This window comes from Glandiceps talaboti, chromosome 7, assembly GCF_964340395.1.
Source record: "Glandiceps talaboti chromosome 7, keGlaTala1.1, whole genome shotgun sequence".
NCBI lineage: Eukaryota > Metazoa > Hemichordata > Enteropneusta > Spengelidae > Glandiceps > Glandiceps talaboti.
Window position 1 is genome coordinate 5,152,922 of NC_135555.1, and position 23,367 is coordinate 5,176,288.

The 23,367-nt window shown below is 34.6% G+C and overlaps 1 protein-coding gene across 1 annotated transcript; it reads left to right on the forward strand.

The window, feature by feature from the left end:
- Positions 1-241: 241 nt before the first annotated feature.
- Positions 242-18,224, forward strand: LOC144437499 (uncharacterized). Its single transcript, XM_078126442.1, has 5 exons — positions 242-433; positions 8,239-8,366; positions 11,165-11,339; positions 15,170-15,386; positions 16,107-18,224. Exons 2-5 carry the CDS (start codon positions 8,347-8,349, stop codon positions 16,409-16,411), a joined length of 717 nt encoding a protein of 238 aa, XP_077982568.1. The 5' UTR covers positions 242-433; positions 8,239-8,346; the 3' UTR covers positions 16,412-18,224.
- The last annotated feature ends 5,143 nt before the right edge of the window (positions 18,225-23,367 follow it).

A 23,367-nucleotide genomic window follows, 5' to 3' on the forward strand; every position in this document is an offset into this window, starting at 1 on the left:
GGTGACCTTTAACCCCTAAATGGACTACATTTCTGGAGCCAAATTCGAGATACGGCAATAAATATAACTCCAATATTTTAAAACATACTAAATATGTGTTTGAGTACAAATAAGCAAAAAATAAAATTTATATTATAGAAGGTTAAGTATACAAAATAAAATGAAAAATAAATGAACATTTGCCCCCAATTCTATATTGAATATGGTACTACCAACACACATTATGCTTTGCATATAAATGCAAAATACCTTGCATACATTGGTAGCCTTTCGCTGCACTCCGTCGTCGTACGGAGCACTCCCAGTTTTCGTCGTTTGTTTCAATAATTACGCTGTTATTCGTAGGAAATACACAAACCAGTGTTGTTGTTCGCGAGAGTGTCGATACACGAAGGTGTATAATTTCCAGTCGCGATCTTTGGATACATTCCAGGTAAGAGCAACGAATATTTAGTACTGTATCAATGACAACAACAATGCATGCAGTGGTAGCTTTACGTTCCTGATTTCCCCGTACAAACACAGTCTACCGACGTACCTGAGTGATGACGTAAGGTTTTTTCCCCGTTAAACTTTATGTCGTGATTGCTGTTGGTTTTCATTAATGGGAGAACACAAAATGTGTTGTATCAGGTGTTGATGTTGTAGTTTATTTACGTGTGATCCAGGGCGTCAATCTTGGACAAGGACGCAATGTTTTGTTTACCAATATACGTTTCTTGTTGTTTTCTCATAAGGGTGTTTACATTACAAAGAAACAACACTGATGTAGTCACGTGAGTGATCGTAAACCAGGTTAAGTTCTTGTAAGTGAACATGTTTGTAATGTGATATAGGTAACTCGTCATACATAAATCAACCAACAAGGAACTAATGTTGAATACATCCCCGCCATTTCAAACACCTGGTGAAAACCCAGACTGTAGTGAATCATATGCACCCCATAAAAACATGAAATGAACACAACTTTCAGTGTGGCCTTCATTCAAGAACCAGTGACGTGTACTAGAACGAACCATACACTTCTTTCAAGTTTTATTTTGAGTTTGGAGCAAATTTTTAATATTCTAGTGGACGTGGTATCCCCCCAAGTCATTAGGGATGGAACAATAAAAAATGAATGGCCTGACCAGTACATGTACAGCTACAAGGTTGTGCACATATGGAAATGAAACACATGTAGTCGATCAATTGTGCTTGTATGCATATGTAGTTGAGAGTTTGACCATGTGTTAAATCAAACTTTAGACCTCAAATAGTCATTAAAATGGAAACACTTCTGATTAGAGCTTTGAATTTGTTTGTTGAGCGAGTAATCACATGAGTGTGGGGGCAGATACCAAACTGTTACGTACAAATGTAGTGTTATGGGAAATGGCTACAAGTGGCAGCTAGTAGGTACAACCGTACATGTAGTCTGGTTTTGTGTTGAAGACTTGTTTTGATTGGAAGAACAACAGGTGAGGAGGTCCTTTCCATTAAAAATCAACTAAACCTTTGGGTTATATATGATAGGATATGACATTTGAAGTCAAGCAGTGGTTGCTATATAGTGAGATGAAATGTTGCCCAGTTTAGTAAAAGAAATGAGAAACTTACATGTGTATATAATATGATTTCAACTTATTTCTACTGGAAATACATGTTTGATGAATAACACACACATCTTTAATTATACATCTACCATTCAGAGGATACAGTGTGTTACAGTCAGTGTATGGTGAAAACCTACAAAATTATTTCATCATTGATTGCAACACATTGTACATTCTTAGATTTTTCAAATTATGTGTGGTTATTAAACTTTCAAACTAAAAACTTTGGCTAGGGGGGTTTATCAAACCCCCATACTGGATATATTTTTATCAAATATTAATAGAGCTTTTATAAAGAATCATGTTAGATCTTAGTCGTGTAATACCAAACCACTTCTTGTTATTCAAAAGTGTATGTCATCATCATGACACAGCTAAAGTAAATGATTTATTGCAACAGAAGCTATCACTTGTTGACCAGGTCACATGATAATACTTAAATAGTACACATAGACTCCATATTAGGTTAATTTACATATTTAGTAGTTAACTGAGGAATGGTCATAAAATAAGTAGCAGTGCAGTGGGTTAACAACATATCAAATATGGCTGTTTGGCATATGTTACATCTATAATTATGTATCATGAAAACCAGTGTTGTCATGAAATTGATACAGTGTGTACTGTTACAGTACAGATATCATATGTGTATATTTTTGCTGTTGTCTGTGTGTCAGTAATTTGTCTATATCAATAAACTAGATTTTTGATCTTTTATTGAACTAATGATAGACCTTCTTCAATACATGTAAGTGCACATATCATAATTACATAACAATGAACGTGTATAAACTTATATAAAGACAGCCATGTTGGAATTAGTACATGTGCCATTGACAATTTGTACAAATCTTGGCCTTTGATTTCAAACCCCATTCACATGGATTCCAGGCTTCCTGACTAGTAAGATTGAACTTTTTTCTATTTGACTTCTCCTTTTTTGTTTGCTGTAAGACGTGTCATTTATCAGTGATTGCAGGCTAAGGTACATGATGTAGATGCCACAACAGACCCGTTCAAGTAGTTCTGCTTTTTCAATGATGTGTTTTTAGCACAACTGAACTGAGGTTCAGTAGTGCTATAGGGATCGCCCGGCGTCTGTCTGTCTGTGTGTGTGTGGATGTGTGTGTGTGTGTAAACAACTTAAAGTCAAAAACTGCTGAACCGATTGCCATGATATTTGGTGGGTCCATTACCTTGGGTGTCTAGTTGGGAAATTGTTCAAATCAAAATGATCGCATCACAGGTGTGTGATTTGGGTCAAAAAATGTGATTTTTGGTCAAAAAACTTAAACTCAGAAACTACTGGGCAGATTGGTACGAAGTTTGGTTGGAAGATTCTTTAGGGGGTGTAAAGTAAGATTTGTTCATGACATGATGATTTCATCAGTGATATGCAAATTAGGGCTACAAATGTGTCTTTTTGGTTAAAAATCTATAATTCCAAAACTACTGAGCAGATTGGGCTGAAATTTAATGGGGATGCATTTAGGGATGTATGGACGATTCGAAGATATATTAAGCATACAATGATTCCATGGGTGATATGCAAATTAGGTGTAAGAATGTTCATTTTTGGTCAAAAACTTATATCTCAAAAAGTACTTGGTCAATGAGTCTGAAACTTGGCAAGATGTTTATGAAACTGTTATTCTGCAGATTTTCTTCAAAATATTTTGACAAAATTGGCCCTAGTGACCATGACCACGCCCTTTAGCAACAACCAAATGGCAGTATATTTTGGTCAAATAATAACATCATCTGGTAGGCAAGTGAGTAAACATTCAAAAATGTATGCAAATACCCTAGCAACCATGACCATGCCCATAGCAACAGCCGAACGGTGGTGTATTTCACAAAGATAACAACAGGGTTTAATAGACAATTGAATAAACATTCAAAAAATGTATGTACATTTGCATAGCAACAAAACCACGCCCATAGCAACAGTCAAATAATCACGTATATTGCAAAGATAACAGGAATAGAAAGACAAATGAATAAACATTCAAAAAATGTATGCAAATACCCTAGTAACCATGGCCACGCCCATAGCAACAGCCAAACAATGGTGTATTTCACAAAGATAACAATGGGGTTTAATAGACAATAGAATAAACATTCAAAAAATGTATGTAAATTTGCCTAGCAAGAAGACCACGCCCATAGCAACAGCCAAATGATCACGTATATTGCAAAGACAATATCAGGAATTCATACACAAGTGAACAAAAACATACACAAATGTATGCATATATATCTAACAACATGACCACGCCCATAGCAACAGCCAAATGATAGCATTTGTCGTAAAGATAGCAACATGGTTGGATAGGCAACTGGATAGTTATTCAGCAAATGAACACCTATTGTTAGCATGGACTAGCATATGGATAAACATTTTTAAAAACTGTACAGTTGTGCTACAACGCCATTGGCGGTATTTTTAAAAAACATATTATGATATTGTGGGATTGTATGCCCATTTCAAGATATGCTATGTCCTTCCGGAAGACAGTTGTCCAGCACCATGTACATGTAAAAAGGTAATCAATACCAACTGAAGAGATTCAAATAAAATCATATGAGATCTGTGTGTTTTGTAAACAAATACTAAATAGAGATAATCCATGTCTGTTCCTAAAAAGTAAAATAGACATGCATGTACAGTAGCTTAAGTAAATAATCCATTAAATTGTAAATTCCATACAAATTACAAGTCATTGGTAGAGTACTAAATCTCATACTCCAACACTTTCATTACGCAAGTGACAACCAAATACTGTGTACACAGTAAATGTGTGATTAAATTTTCTGTGACGTCAATGCAGGAAAAGGCTATTGACTTAACAGACACACCTGACCAAACCTGTATAGATACACATGATGTATTTCAATGTTTTGGTACTCAAGCTATGTGATGGGTGTAGATCTGACATTTTTAGGTGCCATAACTCATCTACTCTATCAGGTCCAAGAAGAAAACATCCTTTTGATCCATGTACCAGTGCTTCATGTAAACTAACAAAGAGGGTATTGTCTGCTAGTCAAGAAGTTCTGTTTACGTCAGTAGGGAGTCCTTTGCCCTACATATGTACATATGAATATGTAACACAGAAACTTGGCTATCTGGTTCAACATACAGACTTGTTCTTGCAATCGTCATCAGACATTGTTAAGCTAGATAGCTACTTGTAACTTATATTAAAGTGTGTGGGCGAGACAACATATACAATAGCCCTGTCCCCACCTGAATCCAAAACTGATCCAGACTGAATTGAATTTCTGTCCCCATTAGAAGACTGAACAATGAATTTGAATCAATAAACCAGTTTTGAACTGATTTATTTTGAATCAGTTCAAAACCACCCCCCTGAGAATAGAATAGAATAGAATCAAATACTTGAAACTGATTTAGTACATGTATGCATTTTGGGACATGAGAACTGGTTTGATTTTGAACCTACTTTTTCATGTGGGGACATTGCAGTTACAATGTAATTGACCAAACTAAATGATGTCCATAAATAATCACTTTTCTCCAGGACATATTCCCACAATATCTTTTCAAAGGTATACTTACTATATCTGTTGAAAAAGTGGATCAAACTTGATTATGTATAGGTTAGAATTAGTTGTAGTGTTATTTTGGTAAGATATACATGTAAGCCTGAAGATCATGTTTATTGGGGGCTGGGATGGGTCTGTAGGTCATGTCCTGATGATATCCTGTCCCATCACAAACTCATCAGTAGTGTATCTCATAAATCATAAAAATAACATACATGTAGACTACAGGTGTAGTCTTTCCATCAATTTATAGATGATATTAATTTGACATATTCCCAGTTCCTTCAGATTGTAGCTATGGAAAGTTTAGCAGTGTCATATTGGCTGTCTGCCACATTAGTCACTGTTTGTTGAAATGTACATTGTCTAGCTGCTACACCTTCAGGCTTTCTTCTAATATGACAAATGACAAAGATCGCTTTGAGGGCATTTAGCCTGAGGTTTAGCTAAAATCATTTCCTCCATGATATAAATAATCCAAACAGAGAACAATACATGTATATGTTTTTTCATGCATATTAATTCAGCTTAACAAAGGGCTTGTAAAAATAACCACCAATTTATTAATTGAAATGTGTGAATGACAATGTCTACATAGTCCTCAAACTCACTATTGCCATAAAACCATAAGATGTAGTAGTGATGTACATTTGTTTTTCAACATATATATGCATGCATTGCCCAGCCGACGACCATATGTAACCGGATGCCAAGTCTAAAAATGGCTTTAGCTACATTGTAGACCTGCGGCTAAATGTCCTTGAGTGCACCTTTTAGGTGCAAAGTGACATTCGGTCGCTTGTTGTATCAGAAGAAAACCCAAAGGTCGAGCAGCTAGAGTATGCTGAGTACATGATGTTTTGGACATCTCATGGTACTGTAGCTGCTGCTACATGTGGCACTGAATTGGGCTTTGTTGATTGTACCATGAATGTACTAGTAGTACATGTACACATGATGTGAACCATTACTGATACAATTGTCAACATTGTTGTTGTATCTAAATACACAAACATGTACTTGTGTAATGTAATTCTTCATTTTGGGTAATGAAACTTGTAGTTGTCAATATTTGATATAAAAGCATGTGATCTATAACAATAGTTATGGTTATATTATCAATACAGTATATCATTGTTCAAATATACTGTGATGGCTAGTCCGTAATATACACACTTTGAAATCACCAACCTGGTCGCAGTTAGTTTAGTTCCTATACAGTATTGTTATGATTTGTACCTTCACTTGCTGTGGTTAGAAACCACAGTTAGCATCCAGACTAAGCTGCAGTACACAGGATGAAGAATATAATATCACTAGGCTACTAGGTTTATAGTGTTAATTGTTATGATATATCTATTTACCCTTTCCATCATGTTTGAACTACATGTACTGCAAAATACATGTATGATTCCAGAGCAAGAAAACTACATTTTTGGTTGTGAATGTAGGGCTTGTCTACATATCACAATTGCAGATCAGTTCATTTACAATTTGCATTTGAAATTAACATACATGTAGTGCTTTGAAAATGGCATGATACTATGACAGTTTCCCAAAGAAAAAGACACAAAGTCATATTTACTAATACTATTGATATTAGCTCAAGATATCACTGTTCTCCCAGTATTTGAAAAATGTCTTGAAATAAACACCGTAGGCTTGCAATTCACATGATACATTGTGGGTGTAGTGGGTGTTGATAAGTTCAAAAAGATAAAAATATAGAAAGTGTATCACAGCCATAAGGCAATTCATCAGTCGATGAAAGTCAGGTACCATATTTATCATACCAAAAAATAATTACAAAATGTACATTTTGTACCTGTAAAGGCTGTATGGCTTGCCCCTTTATGCTTTCAGTATATGAACCTTTACAATTTTGTTCTGCATGCCATGTATAGCTAGACTTGTATTCTTTATGTGTGTTAACTTAAAACGTTGTATTCAGCTTTTAACTTCTGACAATGTCTATGATTATATTTCAAAAGAGCTCTTACTTGTCGTCAGTTGGTGTCATTTTCCACTGCATTTTGTATTTGTGCACTATGTGAAAAGGCCAAAGGTAACTTAAAAACCCAGGTTTTGGTAGTTATCTGGCATTGAGACACAACCACCTGTTGGATTGGGATTAAAACCTTTGGGTGTGTGAAAACAGAGCTACATGTACATGTAATCAAAAACTTTGTCCTTACACGATATACATGTGCATTGTATGACCAGTGCGCTGCCTAACATGAGAGAATTTCTTTTGTTGTGGGCCAAAATGGGTTCCTTGTTGTTACATGTACATACAATTACATGTACCTGTTGTATTGTTTGGAACACAAATGTTGGTGCGTCACAGGAAATTGCTGTACATCAGACTCAGTGGCATGTCATATTGACTTAAAGGGCACACTGCTAATACTGCAGATATAAAGCAGTACTTATATTCTAAATCAAGGGATTAAACATGTGCCAGCGGGGTGGATAATTTTAATGTGATACATTTGCATTTTGCAAGTTACAGTTGTAGAAGCCATGTATGTTGATACATTGTGTATACTATACTTGTTCATGTAAGGCCTAATAAAAAAAATTGTATGGTTCTGATTACGCTCAATTTTAGGTAGGTATTTTTTTTTCATGTGTTTGTGTGTACTTCAGGTAGTTATATTTTCCATTGTTTTCCATATGGTATCTGTGTTATTTGTTTTTTTCATCAGATGTACAGCCATTACAGATTGGAAGAACAGTTTTGTATTGTCTTAAGTTGATGTCAGTTTCCGCATCCACTATTTCTCATGAAACTTCACAATTTTGGCGATTTTATAATTTTTTTCTTGACTACTTAAAAAAGTTTTAGGGCCAGCAGTGAAAAACTACATGTAGGTGGGTCAGGTAGCCGGAACCAAACAATTGTTTTCTAGGCATAAGCATGTCATTATATTTATATGATTGGTCCTTTTCAATCATGTATGATACAAATCCATGAATGTTGAGTACCTGTGTACATTTCATCTTCGTCATTCATTTCGTCCATGATGTATACAGTGTCACTTAGTGTAACATTTTTTAAATTTCTTCGCAGATCCAACTTTGTGCCTTGATATTGTGCAAGAATATTGTGAAACCACTTTTTTGAAAGACATTTCGACAATCTTGCTACTGGAGAGAAGTCCATGTAGGTCATTTCACCATGGAATACTATGTATACTTGTAAGTACACTTTACAGAATTTGTTTGATTAATGCTTTGAATCAGTGGTTCTCCTTATACCTTTATAAAATAGTTGTTTTAGCAGGGTTGAATTAAACGGGCACAGGCTGAGTTATTGTATTATTATTTTATTTTATTTTATTTTATTTTTTTTTGGGGGGGGGGGGGGAGGAAGCCGAAGGGATGGGGTAGTGGTTAATTTCTGCATACTATTAAAACATATTGTACAGTATTCTGTTTATATGTACATGTACTAGTAGTGAAGCTTACAATGATTAACCATGACTTGCTGCAAAACTCAAAGATGGTATTTAGGTATACAATCATACATGTATAAACACAGTTTGTAAGTTATTCCCTAATATGAATAGTTTAATTTATATACACATATGTATATTTGAAAATTTAGGAAATCTTTATAATAATAATAATGTAAAAATAATGATAATTATATATATTTTAATTATCCGAGTTAAATTTTGTATATTCAAATATGGTCACCACTTATGCAGCAATCGAGTACCCTAGTGTTAAAGAAGGGGAAAGCAGATGGCTTGTGAAAGCCTATGTTGTTTGTTAGGGTCAAACTGTGACATGGGGATACCTCATCATCTCTGTAATGCCATATGATCAGGATCTGTAGTGTCATCAAAGGCATACATTAACATTAACATTTTCACTTTAATCGATATTTAATGTACATGTACCTAGTATGGTATATTTGTACACCAGTAAAAATGCTTATAAACTCAACCAGTGCCCCTGTAATTAACATGATATTATGATAACATATTGTTTTTGTCATTTTTCTAAATTACATCTACATTTCCCCAGTACTTCTTCATCATTTTCATTTGAATTCAAAACACTGGATCTATTATTGTTATTATTATTAGACTTTATTTAAACTCGATAGACTGTTGAGCCAAAGGCTCTTCTCACACAGTGTCGAGACACTGGATCTATAAAATAATGGTAAACATTTTCTGCATTTCAGTAGCATTATTTGTGGCATTCATATTTTAATAATGGTATAAATATAGCAATTCACATTTTATGATATAAATATAGCCACATTGTACTTTGTGTTTTAACATGTTTCATACCATAAAGTGTACTAATAAAATGCTCTTGAACTACAATATACTTTTATTCAAAAGGCAGGCTATACATTTTTCATGGCTAATAATACATGTATAAGACATATAATTAAAAATATACCACTGTGATGTGTAATGCATTGTACCTACAGCAATAGCCTAACATGTATGTATACAATGTACATTTAATACAATATATGATAATGTATACAAATCATTAATGTACGTACATACTGTACAGTATGTGTTCTTATGACACCCCCCCCCCCCCCCCCCCCCCCCCCCCCCCCCCTGTATTCTCATGGTTCACATCACTGGCACTGAACCCCTTACTGGGAACAACTAATTTGCTAGTAAGTATTTTGTGTTATTCATGCTCCTCGCTCCACAGTGTATAGCTAGCATTATGATACCTACAGTATGTACTGTGAAAGCAGACGTCTAGATGACATGACATGACATGTCTGAATCTGATGGTCAGAATCTTTCAGAGAGTTGCATTCCCTAAAGATACCAGATACAAAACTGATTTGCATTTCAACGAGTGATTGATGACTATGATTCATAGAAATCACAGTTTATTACTCGGTCCCAGACACTGATTAAGATACATGATGTAGGTGTGTACGACTTTCTATACATGTACACATGCTAGGTATTCACAAGACTACCTGTGGGTTGTCAACTGTGTTACCTATGCAGACTGTACACTATTTGAAACATGCGATAGTGTTCCTTTATTCTGTAAAAATAGTCTGTGTGGTAACCCAACTGTGCAGACATGCAAATGAGATATTTCTCTCTTTGTACATATGTACATGTAGTGATACCCAGAGTGCTGCTAGTAATACAGTGGATTGTGGTAGAGTAATGGAAGTACCATATGGATACTTTGAGAATTGTATTATTACATGCACTGTACTTTACAGCAAACAGCTGTGTACAGATTATTTTGAAATGATATAAGGATTACTTGTATTACAGCTATGTGTATACTATATGTATCTCTTTGTGTATGTAAAAGCTTTCCAGTCTTGGCGTGTATTGACATAAGCCTTAAGTATTACATTTCCTTTATTTTGAATGTTAAGGAAGGGGAATGTAACTTTCCATACATTGTAGCCAAATTGGTTATCACTTTATAATGACGATATGCATTAATTTGTGATATTTGACAGTATAGTTGTAATTTAGTTCAATTGCATTGCATTCAACACTATATACTATACCTGTAAATGTTTAACAATGTACGATGTAAAATGATCTGAAAACCCCAAAATATACTGGTATATAATACAGAAATCCATGTATGCCCACTATTTTACAGTTCTGTGGAGGTTTATTTGTACTTTTATGTATTATTTGGGAAGTGTCATGCTTCTATGACGTCAAATGACCTGAAAATAAATCTGACATTATGAACTCCTACATGTATAACTTGGCAAGTACATGTACATAACAGATGAGGTATATTATTATTATTATTATTATTATTACTATTATTTATGGTTTATTTGTATTGTTCATAGCAGCCTACTGGCTGAATTACGACAATATTACAATTGCAGATTCTGGTATACAGTGGATTCGACATTGGTCGAAAACACACCAGTCAACAGCCGCAACAACTTGCAAGCAGAATTCCATGTATATGATACCTGTCACTGTATTCGACCAATTGTTTTGATTATTTGACAGAATTATTGTACTTTGTGTTGTGGTCAAACTTGGCATCTATCTATGTTGGTACCAATCCCGTAAACAGAGATTAAGTGAAAATGCTACACAAGTGAGAGTGGTAATGCCAGATGGTTCCGTTAGAGTAATGACAGTCAGGGGGAATCTTGCAAGGCGCTCAGTAGGTTTACCTCAGGTAAGTTCAGTCTCTCTCTCTTTCAAAGTACTTTGTAATAAATGAAGGTTGGTAATTATACATGATTACATTATCATGTTATGTGAAACAATCACTGAGTAAAAAATTAAATTAGTTTGCAACAAAAATACTTAAAAATGTAATATTCAAAATTCTTTTGCTAGAGTGTAAAACTTGACTGTGTTTCACGTCACAATTATTATTTAAGATAAACTAGGAACTCAACAAAATAATAATAATAATTTTTTTAGAAACTTGAGAAATTCAGGTTATTTATTTGATTTATTTACCATAATACAGCAGAGAAATTGTCAATTACTTTTGCTTTGTTAGCTTGCTAATCTAAAGACAGTGATTGCTTTATTGTGTGTGGAGTACTGTATGACTGCGTACACTTTTGTATTTGATTGTATTTATGAGTTATCACTGGCTAACTATGAAACAAGGAAGAAAGATCATCCATATGTAACTTGAACAACAAATTCTTTTATAGTAGCGTTCATATACATTACGCAGTCATTAATTTAGTTTCTATTGTAAAGTGCCAGTGAACATCATTGATGGATACTAGGCGCTATATAAATCTCTTTATTATTATTATATACATGTGCAGTATTTTCACTCTTGAATGCTGATGAAAATGTCACGTATGTGCTGAGGGTTACATGTTAGACAGATGTTTTGACAATGGAAAGAACATACTCAGTACATGTAGTTAATCCATCTGAAAGTTATGTATATATCGTTGGGTATTGCAGTTAAAATATAGTTGTACAAACACTCAGTGTAATTATTAGTAATAATAGGCTTCAGTTATATATTCACCATGTTCCTTGGTCCAGCCAAGGAAATATGAGTAACCTAAGGGGCTTTGTTACTACAAGATAAAACTTTTGTTGTGTCTGTGCAGACAGTAGGTGAAAATGCAACAAAATACATGTAGTTGTGTTTTCATTTGAAAATGGTATCGTGTAAAACAGTGCCTAAAACTTCCAAGTTGTTTTTATCTGCCAATGAAGTACTGTACTTTATACCACGTTGCCCCTGACAATTGATCAACATGACCTGGGTTTGAGTGTGAATGTGGGTGTATTTGTGATAATACTAAAACTGTAATAGATGGGGATGTAGTTGTATGATGAATATCATAAAGTTATCACTACAAACAAAAGAAGCCATGGTATAATTAGGATATACAACTCACGCTCACATGCCTTGTTGTATGTACTTTACTTACAATGTGTAATTATGTGTTTGTGTGGTTCATGTTAACTTTTTTAGTCATAGAGTTATGTAAATTGTACCTATTGAGAATCAGTAAGTGTATTTATTCCATCATGGTAATATGTATGCAGTCATACAACATGAGACATGCAAGCAGTAATGAACAGAACTCGCAACAAAATCTTGACAGTAAACTGATGAATTGGGTTAACACTTGGCATAGAATGTTGGAAGTGTAGAGACTTTCATCGCTTCATAAGAACAGTTTTATGGTCTCTTTACTTAGCTACATTCAAAAACAGATCTTTATATTCATTTGTGAATGTAGCTATGAAGTCAAGAGGCCATAAAACTTCTTATCAAATGATGAACATCTCCAACATTCTGTGCCAAGTGTTCTTAAGGTCATAAGTTCTGCTTGTTGCTGCTTGCATCATCTTGCATGTCTCCTATGTATGTTGAATAGTATAGAACAGGAACGGTTAAACAATTAATTCATAGGCACATATATATCATGAATGAACTATATAGACATCATGAGATTAATGGCTGCGTACTGTAAATTTTGTGATTTGTTTGCCTTGATATGAGGTCATCTTCTGGTCAAAATCATATGTTATGCGTAACTTACGATTTAACAAAAACATGTTTACGTGATCAAAGCAGCATAAGAAGGAGGGCTGTTTGTATGTCATGTCAAGTGGTGAAAAGTTCAGTGAAAAGTTCAGTGAAAGTTCAGCACCCAGATGTTGGAAAGGTACACATCTTAACATTAAAACAACATTTTTGACAAGTGCATGATTTACAGTGTCTGTTTTTTAACCAAAAGTTAAGATTTCAGAAAGTGTTAGTCAAAACTGCAGCATGTGTGAGTGAACAACAATACAAATTTTATGTTATTAATTAATATTGTACATTGTTAACCTGTTGACTGAGTAGACTTAAGTCTTTCAAAAGCAACTCATGGGACAGAGAGTAGCAAATAAAATTGAAAACTGCAGCATGTGTGGTCAGTGACAATGTGTACGGGTAGTTCTCCTAATGTCTTCAATCTTCAAAAACCACTCATTGAAGAGAAAAGATGAAAATTGAAACCACTAGATTAGCAGGAAGTTTCTCATTTGCTTTCTTGTAAGCTGTGTGCAATGTTAGTAGAGTCTATACGATACAAAGTGTAAGGTTCATAAGTGTAATTTCTACATGTACAAGCTACTATGTTTCTGTAACCTCTGGGTTTTAACATATACACAGTTATGTATAGGATTTCTTAGTGTCAGAGCCGGAGTACAGAAGATAAATTTAATGCTACAGGTATCTAGTCAAAAGTCAACATGGCATGGTTCAAAGCAAAACAATCACATATGTATGATAGACATACTCAAGCATGTCAAATGTATTTCAGGGGAAGCGGTCCTAAACTTTGTAGGAATGTTTGAAAGCGTGTGTAAGGAAAAACTCAAGGCAAGATGAATGTATGTATGTATGTATGTATGTATGTATGTATGTATGTATGTATGTATGTATGTATGTATGTATGTATGTATGTATGTATGTATGTATGTATGTATGTATGTATGTATGTATGTATGTATGTATGTATGTATGTATGTATGTATGTATGTATGTATGTATGTATGTATGTATGTATGTATGTATGTATGTATGTATGTATGTATGTATGTATGTATGTATGTATGTATGTATGTATGTATGTATGTATGTATGTATGTATGTATGTATGTATGTATACTTACATCACATGCAGATAAAGTAAAAATACAATTTGGGGTTTAAAACCTATATTACAGACTTCTTCAATATGAATTAGGGTAGTCTGTTACTAATATGTACATTGCTGTATAGTTTTGTAAGAATGCATGTATGGGACGTCACAATGGGATCAAAGTATAGCCACCACAAAACCAGATACCATCTTAAATCATCAGAAATGTCAAAGACATCCATCCAGGAGTTGATATTCTGCTGACCATCAAATCGCAGCCGCTGAATGAATTATTGGTCTTGGTCTCTTGCTAAATAATACCAAAGAGAACTATGGCAGAAATGTAGACAATTAGATTTGTAGGTCAAGCAATGTGGTCAAAAGCTGTACTTTGACATGTCATGTCTTTCTGCTTGCAAGTGTGTTTGTTGTATGTACCATTTCAATGCTCCATCGCACACATGTACATGTCAATAAAAGTGTTGTAGATTTGTCTCAAACTAAAACTTGGAGAATTCTTGGTATCTGAAGTAGAATTGTGCTGCCGTAGGTGCGTCGTAAAAATAATGAACATTCAATTTCTTCTTGGTCAACAAAATGACTTTGACTCTACACGCTACACATACACTACCATGCACTGCCATAGTTGCATGTGACCTTAATCTATTTTGACCTTCTATTATGAGGTAAAATGTAGTAGCTATTGGAGGTACTGAGAATTGACTCTACATATGGTAATATTATACATACATGTAGCAACATATATCTACAGTACAGCTTTTGACGGCTGGAAAGCCAAAAGTTCTACTTTTGCATACCAACCCTATGATGAAAATTCATATTTTCAAACGCAAGATTAACCAATATTTCCTTTATTTTACAGCATGTTGTAACTGGAGACACAATATATCAGTATGACAATCCAGTCATTACATTAGATGGCTGTGTCACACGGCCACCACCAACAACAGGTAATCAACAAGAAAATACAGAAGTGACTGGTCAGTTACCTAGTCCACCATCATATCCAGGACAAATGGAAACTAAACAGGGTTCAACAGATCTACCACCTGCCTATTCTGCTATTTTCACACAAGAAGGTGAGTCATTCAATTGTGCAAGTTTTTCGCACAACTTGTGTCATTTTCAGTATGATATAACATCATTAGTGTTTTTAGTTTGGGAAAGGGGGGTGGGGGGTTAGATTTTTAAATTTAATTCATCCATCCCATTGAAAAAAAAATGGATGTGCATAGCAAAGTTACTGTGGTAGTGTTTGTGTTTGTTTGTGTGTGTGTGTGTGTGTGTGTGTGTGTGTGTAGATGACTAAAAGTCAAAACCACTGGACTGAAAGCTGTTGTATTTACAAGATAGCTGAGATGCTACTTTTGATGTCTAGCTGAGAATTGATAACACAAATTGATAGATTTTAGTAGTTGAGTGTAACTTTTGGTCTAAATACTTAACCCCCGAAATTACTTGACTAATTTTTTCCAATATTTGAAAAAAAATCAAAATCAAATGATCTGATCAATTGTATGCAAGTTTGGTAAAACAATGTCAACATTGTAAAAATGATGTATATGTGTTCACACATTGTAATGATTAACCTATTTGTAGTTTTCCAATGATGAACAGTTAACATTGTTGTTTGCCTTCCTAAAGGCCATGTTTTTGTATCAATAGTTAATCCTCTTTCCACCAGGGGCATTTGTTTCTACCCCCAAAAAATACAAGTTGAGTAAAATAGGATTAAAATTCTTGGTAAATATAAATGTAAATTACTCAGCTGAAATAACTTTTTTTTCCTCTCTTGACAGCCAATGAGAATAATTTTCCAACTACTGTCCCTGATCCTGCAAGTCCAGCAATTTTACCAATAGAACCAGATGCCGGAATAACAATAGGACTTGATGTATCTGGGCAAATCATGATGCCAAGTCCACCTCCGTACAGTGCCACAGACACTTCAGTTCAGATAACAGATGCAGCAGAAAATTCCCAGACAGTACCAAATACTACTGACACAGAAACTGCACAACATCAACAAAATAATACTCAAATAGTTTCATCATCACTGTCGCCAACTGGAGGATCAGAGAATGTAGATTCTACCACTGCATAATTGTTCCTGCCTCAGGAGAGTGCCTTCATCATTGTTTGAGCCTTGTCTTCCCGGGTGGAAGTTCCACATGATGACAGAAATGCCACATATATTAACTATATATACATATATATCCCAGTACATTGTGTAGTACCGGTATACTCAGAGATGTCGTAACTGCACAGTATGTAATGGTTAGCAATAGCATATAATAGTAATACTTTATACAAGAATTGCAGTGGACACACAATCAGTAGAATAACGTAATATGGGTGTACTTGCATACTCACAGTCAACAACCAATTCTTTCACAGCTGAAAAAAAAGAAGACTTTCTACATCATGTTTCTTGGTCTTCCCACTATAAAGAAGTAAAATTTACCCATCTATATATATTGTTTTTCAAAAATGTATGTTTTGACAGTTATGTAATTGTGTTGTTTAACTGTTCATCCAGTGTCCTGAAACACTTGATTTTTGTGGAAACACTCATTTACTAAAATGTCTTGCTGTAGCATGTTGGATGTGTATGGTTGAATGACCTTTGATATAGATATTATCAGAAGGCATGCAGTGTATAATTTTAATGGACTGTTCTTAAAATTATCAAACATGTGACAGCTGTATAGTTGGGGACCTGGTAGGATAGAGGTTGCAACGTGAATTCTTTAATCCTATGCGCTTATAGAGGTTGCAATGGATTGTATGCTCCCCAGGGAGTTGAGGAAGTAGACAGGGCCGTTGTGCTGCCGTTGATCCCTGCCAGGGGTAATAGTTGTGAGCGCCTTGAGCTCTCAGGGGGAAAGGTACATTATAAATTCGCACATTACTATTATATTATAGATCCATAAAAAGGCCTGTAATCAATGACTAACCATAGGCAGTTGCACCTCTGTCTATGGACTAACCTACATAATCAAAAGGCTCATGGGACATGAAGGTAATTTAGTCTGGCTGAATGGTAGTAAAACCCGTACGACTTGCCATTATTTTTAATCCTCTGTTAACTGAAAAGTAGAAGTCTTTCTTTCCTAACTTGTACTTGTTTGTAGTCAGGTCCCTGACACAATTTCTTGCTTGACTGTCACCTAACTAATCCAGTACAATTGAAGGCTACTGACCACTTTCCTTCCTGAAGGGAGTACATGTACAATGTACATGATGTTCTTTCAAGGGAAGAAACTTGTCAAATTGTGGTCAAAGTCATTGTACTATTACAAGTTAGGGAAGGGACAGTGTGATATTACACTTATCGTAAGCATTACCACTCACTACTTATCAACTTATAGAGGATTATCTCACAGTACTAACATCCATTTGGGTGTCTTAAATAGTACTTCATAATGAATTGGACCAGCTGTAACATCACTTGATAGATTGTATAGTTACATTTCATTCTTGTACTCCAACCTCTCCCATGAGGTGGTCACTAGTCTCTGTCTTCATTTGTTACCTGTATTGACACATACAATGTCAGTAGAACAGTGGACTGTGTTCATTTTAGTGGGTCGGGCACTTATGTAATATGTTCCCAGTTATAAACTAACACTAACTCCCTAACTTGAATGCATTTGTTTATTTATTGTGCAGTCTGCCCATTTTCTTGGAAGTGTTTTATTACTTTCAGTAATCATGTAGTACAACAACATGTAAGTATGTAGTCTGAAACAATTGTTGAAACAGGGTGAATGTATTGAGAGTAACAAATTCTTTTACTGTGTAAAACTAATAGTAGGTAATTTGGAGAAAGTTATCTATATCATGGAAAGCGTGATTTCTAATAACATTATATTCTGATATTGCCAAGTGTGAGTGAGTGAGTGAGTGAGTGTGTGTGTGTGTGTGTGTGTGTGTGTGTGTGTGTGTGTGTGTGTGTGTGTGTATGTGTGTGTCTGTGTCTGTGTCTGTATGTATGTTATTACAGTGCTGATATATTGAATACTATGTTTCATTGCTGAAATAAGTTTAGGAGAATGATAAGTTTTACTGCACTGTTAATCTTTAACCAGCACTAGCTGCAAGTGGGGTATCTTTCCATCCAGTAACCAAAGATACAGTCACTAAAAATTGGTCAGTTACCTATAAAAAATACATTGCATCTCTTAATTAGTGGTCTATATTGTCAATACATGGTGTAGTGTCAAGTTTAAATCTTGAGCAAATGCTTGGTTTTGAATCTCTTTGCCATGTTAAACCTGTACTAGTTTGTAACTATAGTATCGTTTTTCGATCAGACAACCACAATCTATTCACTGAAATGTATAATATCATTGTACATGTTAATCAGTAATCGATATTATCCATAAGTAGTGCAGTAACAGGTTTGAATTGTGATCGCCATTGAGGGCGCTGATTTTTGGGTGCAGACACAAATACCAGTTTGTTTTATTTTATCATGTATACAGTTACAAAGAATATGTTCACCCACATGTGATTTTTTTTATAAATGTTCAGTAGCAGCTAGTGCAGTTGTAAACTTGTTTGTTCATAGTTTACATATTATAACTTAGATAAAGTAGAATAAAATAAAATAAAAGTAACTTTTTATCATGAAAGTGGAGAAGGGAGTTATACATTTTACTGGAGATAATTTTTTTCAAGGCTTGTAAATGTGCTTTAATGGAAGTATGAGTTGACTTGCCTTTATATTTTGTTTCTTCACCTTCATCAAGGGTTTGAACCTTTGGGATGTATATACATATGGAATTTATATGAAATAATATCTTACACTTTAAATATAGCCTTTGTTTTGTAAATGGCAACAAAGAACCTTGTACAATACTTCAATAATACAATACGCCATATACCCGAGGTGTATGATTTTCAGTTGATTGGTAGAATACTTAGATATTACCCCAATGTATTTCTTCATCCAGCTTAGTAAAATACAAGTGACCTAAGGGGCCTTGTCACTATGAGTCAAAAGGTGATTAGTGACAACCCTTTAGGTCACAGGTGTTTTCTTCCTGAATGAAGAAAAATATTGGGGAATAATATAATTATACACACAAATAAGAAAGATTTTTTAACATTTTGACTCTCACTTGAGCACCAACGAACCAGTGACGTAAATGTGTGTTGTTGTGATATAGAACGACCAAAGGTATAAATCACATATATTCTGTTTAAACACATTTGCAACTTAGCTTGCACATGATATAATCAATATTAACCTCGATGCCATGTAATGAAGTCTGTTTGTGTAGAATGTGTTTTGATTGCCACCAGTTGATGGTATATATTTATACACACACACACACACACACACACACACACACACACACACACACACACACACACACACACACACACACACACACACACACACACACACTGCTAGTGCTGGGTGACATGTATTTGGGTGAACTTCAGTCATCAAATGTAAAAGGTCTATTCCTTATGCTAATCTGGTTTTTAAACTTTTGTAAATAGAACAAGCAATAATCAGATTAGAGTACTACTGATTGGTTTGGAACTGTATATTTCAATGAAACTCATCATTAGATGCGAACCGTCAAAAAAGCCCACCATGTAAATTTGCCTTATATATGTATGTATCCCTGATAGTCAGAAATGTGACCCTATCCAAATCGTACTGTACAAGTTTCACACACATCTTTTCAAAGGCTCAACATTACTGGATATAGTCATTAGCTTTGCCTCAGGCAAATTCCAGAAATTGTGTGTACTCATCAAATTACAGCTTGAGGCAAATGTTTTAGGCCACTCTTACTTTAGAAATGTGCTAAATTGACGTGTCAGTAGTAAAAGATTTAGCTGTAAATAGTTTTTAAAAGGAATGTTGGAACTCATTTGCAGAAGAAAAGTCATAGAGCAAAGAGTATACCATGATGCAGGACTGTTCACTTTTAAAAAACCAAGCTTCCAAATCAAATGTATTTACAAACTTTTTACGTTTACTGAAGATAGTTACATATTACCCATTTTTTTCATTCTATATTTATTCAGGATTACTTTTACAAGTTTAGGATTGCAAGTACTACTTCTGCAGTTTCTGTGGTGTATAACTTACTCTGAGGAATAGTTTCATGTTACAGTTTGGCACAACAACAACAACAACAACAACAACAACAACAACAACAACAAATGCTTGTATTTTCTGCTGCCAGTATCATTCACAGCTGAGGCTGACTTATTTTGCAGAAAACAAGTTCATTGTATGTAGATTTTTATTGTGCTATGGGATAATGTCTTAGTATGTTTCAACAGTGTAAGGGTATATATGTATCATGGCAGAGTTTTTATTCCCCATCATTTCATTCAGCATTTTGGAAGTCTCTCAGATAAATGGGCCATAGCATGTAATACTTTCCAACTGCAATCTTCTAAGAATGTGTTACCATATAAAAGATGACACTCCTAAGAATTTTTAATAACATTGAACACTCAAAGTATGTTATTAATGCTGATCTGTGTGGCCTCGTTGTACAGGATTGTGAAGTTTGACTTCAGTTCACCCTTCTTAAGTTATGGTTTGAAATCTACAACATCTTTAACTGTTTGAAATGTATTTTTATTATCAGTAATTTGTACAGAGATTCTGCTAATGAAGAGGTGCAGTTGTTGTATCATATAAAGAATTACTTGTGTTATTTTACTTATAAACAAATATGATCAATGCACATGTCTGTATTTTGACAAGACTTACATGTATGGTTTTTCCATGATCCTGATGTCAGTGACAATTTCAATGTTGCGTCCTAAAGTAATGTCATCAAATTTTTCATGTAATTTGCATTAATGTGATGCTACAGATATCTGATTATTTCGTGAAGGTTAAATATGTTTCTGTAAGTACAAATAACAGAAATGACTCTCCATGTGAAACAAAAATGACACAAGAAAACTAGAGATCTTATCGTAACCTTTAATATTGACGAGGCATCAAAGAAATGCAAGTGAAATCAACTATAGAATGTGAAGAATGTTTCCTTAGAGTGACTTTGTAGTTTGACACCCAATGTGTTTGAAATCAAAAAAATTGTTGACCTTTAAAAGGATGTTATGATGTCAAAATGAACTATGACCTCAAACGTATACTTTTGAGGTCAAATCATCTACATTGAATGTCATACAATGTAGGTAATCAAAGTGGCACAAGCGGAGTGTATAATCTGTTTACGCATACTTACATAAAACCTTGATTAACTGTTCTAGTATAATATTAATGTCAATGCATGCTTTCAATGGAGCTAAAAAGCCCCTTCTGTCATTGCTAGCACAGGTGATGCCATATTAGAGGTTTCCTCAACTTTTTAAAATACCAGGTTTTGAGTTATGTCAATGGCAGTGTTTCAGTAAGTAACAGGTACAAATATCCATCAAAAAACACAAAAACCCAGCTTACGCTTTTAAAGTTTAGCAACAGTGCCAAATCCTGATCTTTGTTTCAGATTGATGTTTGGTTTGAAATTTTCTTACTAGTAACTTCTTTTTTCCACCCTTTATCACAAAATATACAAGTGAATGATTTATATGTTATGTGGAAATAGTATTTTATTTTGTTGGTGATCTTTATAATTTGCATGTACAGGACACACTTGTTATCACATGTTCTCTGATCATGGTGTGGTTTATTACTTTATCCAAAGGATTTTTGTAAACATTTGGTGTTGTGAAATGTTGTGAAAACATAATTTGCTATATTTACATTCATAAAATATTCAGAAATATAGATACTGAAACAAAGTGGTGAAAAAATATACAGTTTGTATTTTTAGTGTGAATGTGAAGGCAGTGCTAGGTTATAACCATAACAGGCCATCCAGAGTCGGCTTCAAAGATATGATCAGTTATAAACAAAATGCCAAGTTTTTGCAACTTGTGAAAACACTCCTATAATCAGTGTTACTTTATATGTGGTGCCAATTAGTGGTAGAATTAATGTAGTTTGATGTGATAGTTTGATTGTGAAACTTGCCAATGTTAGATTCAAATAATCAGTAATTCCGATTTCTAGTAAATCCACATACTAAAGAAGTAGTCCAGATATAACACTGGTGTGATGTGATTGTTCATTCAATTGATCAATGTAGGAAGTTTGGGTAAATATTATTTCGCCTGTATTTTATATGAATTATGTTATTGGAACCATATGTATATTTTGGTAGATCATAAATAAAGTCAAATCACTTGACTGAAAACTGTTTACTTGTATGACATTGTGTACATTGTTTTTATCAGCCCAACTGTGGTGCAATAGTGATACAGGCATGGTGAAATCTGTGTGTGTGTGTGTGTGTGTGTGTGTGTGTAAGTAAATGACTGAAAGTCAAAAACCACGAGACTGATTGCTTTGATATTTGGTGGGGACATTACTTAAGGCATGGAGATGGGAATTTTGTTCAAATGAAAATGATGCCCAACAGGTACTTCAGAAAATAAAAACTTCAATGAATATATTTTTCTGTCACACTTTTGTAAAAATGGTACTGTTACCACAAGAAGAGAGTACAACAGAAACAGATTACAAATCAAACAATGTCATGCATTTCAATTTTTCTTCATCATCTTAATTTCCCAAAGTATAATTTGAATAATAGTGTCATGAAATCGACACAGTGCCCTCAGTGACTGATCTGGTCTGTGGGTACCCCTTGGTTGAAGCTGGACATGTGTGGCACATGGTCATCACATGAAGGGTTGATGGCCCACAGACAGATCATGTGATCCTGGTCGTTAGTTTCTATCTTACCATTGTGCTGTGTGGTTCATCATCAGCATCTGAACATCGTTTTCTTGTAAACCCCATCCAGAGATCTTGTGTTTTGATCTGCTGCACTTTTAACTATTAGGGAGCCAGTAGTCATCGTTGAGCCTGGTTACTGATTGCGTTTTGCGGCGACGGCCCAATTCTGCAACATTGGTGGCAGCGGTGGGATTTCACAACAATAGTTTCTTTATAACATTACGGGGAGGCTCCTCACAAACATTGAAACCCAATGTGATGTGATACCA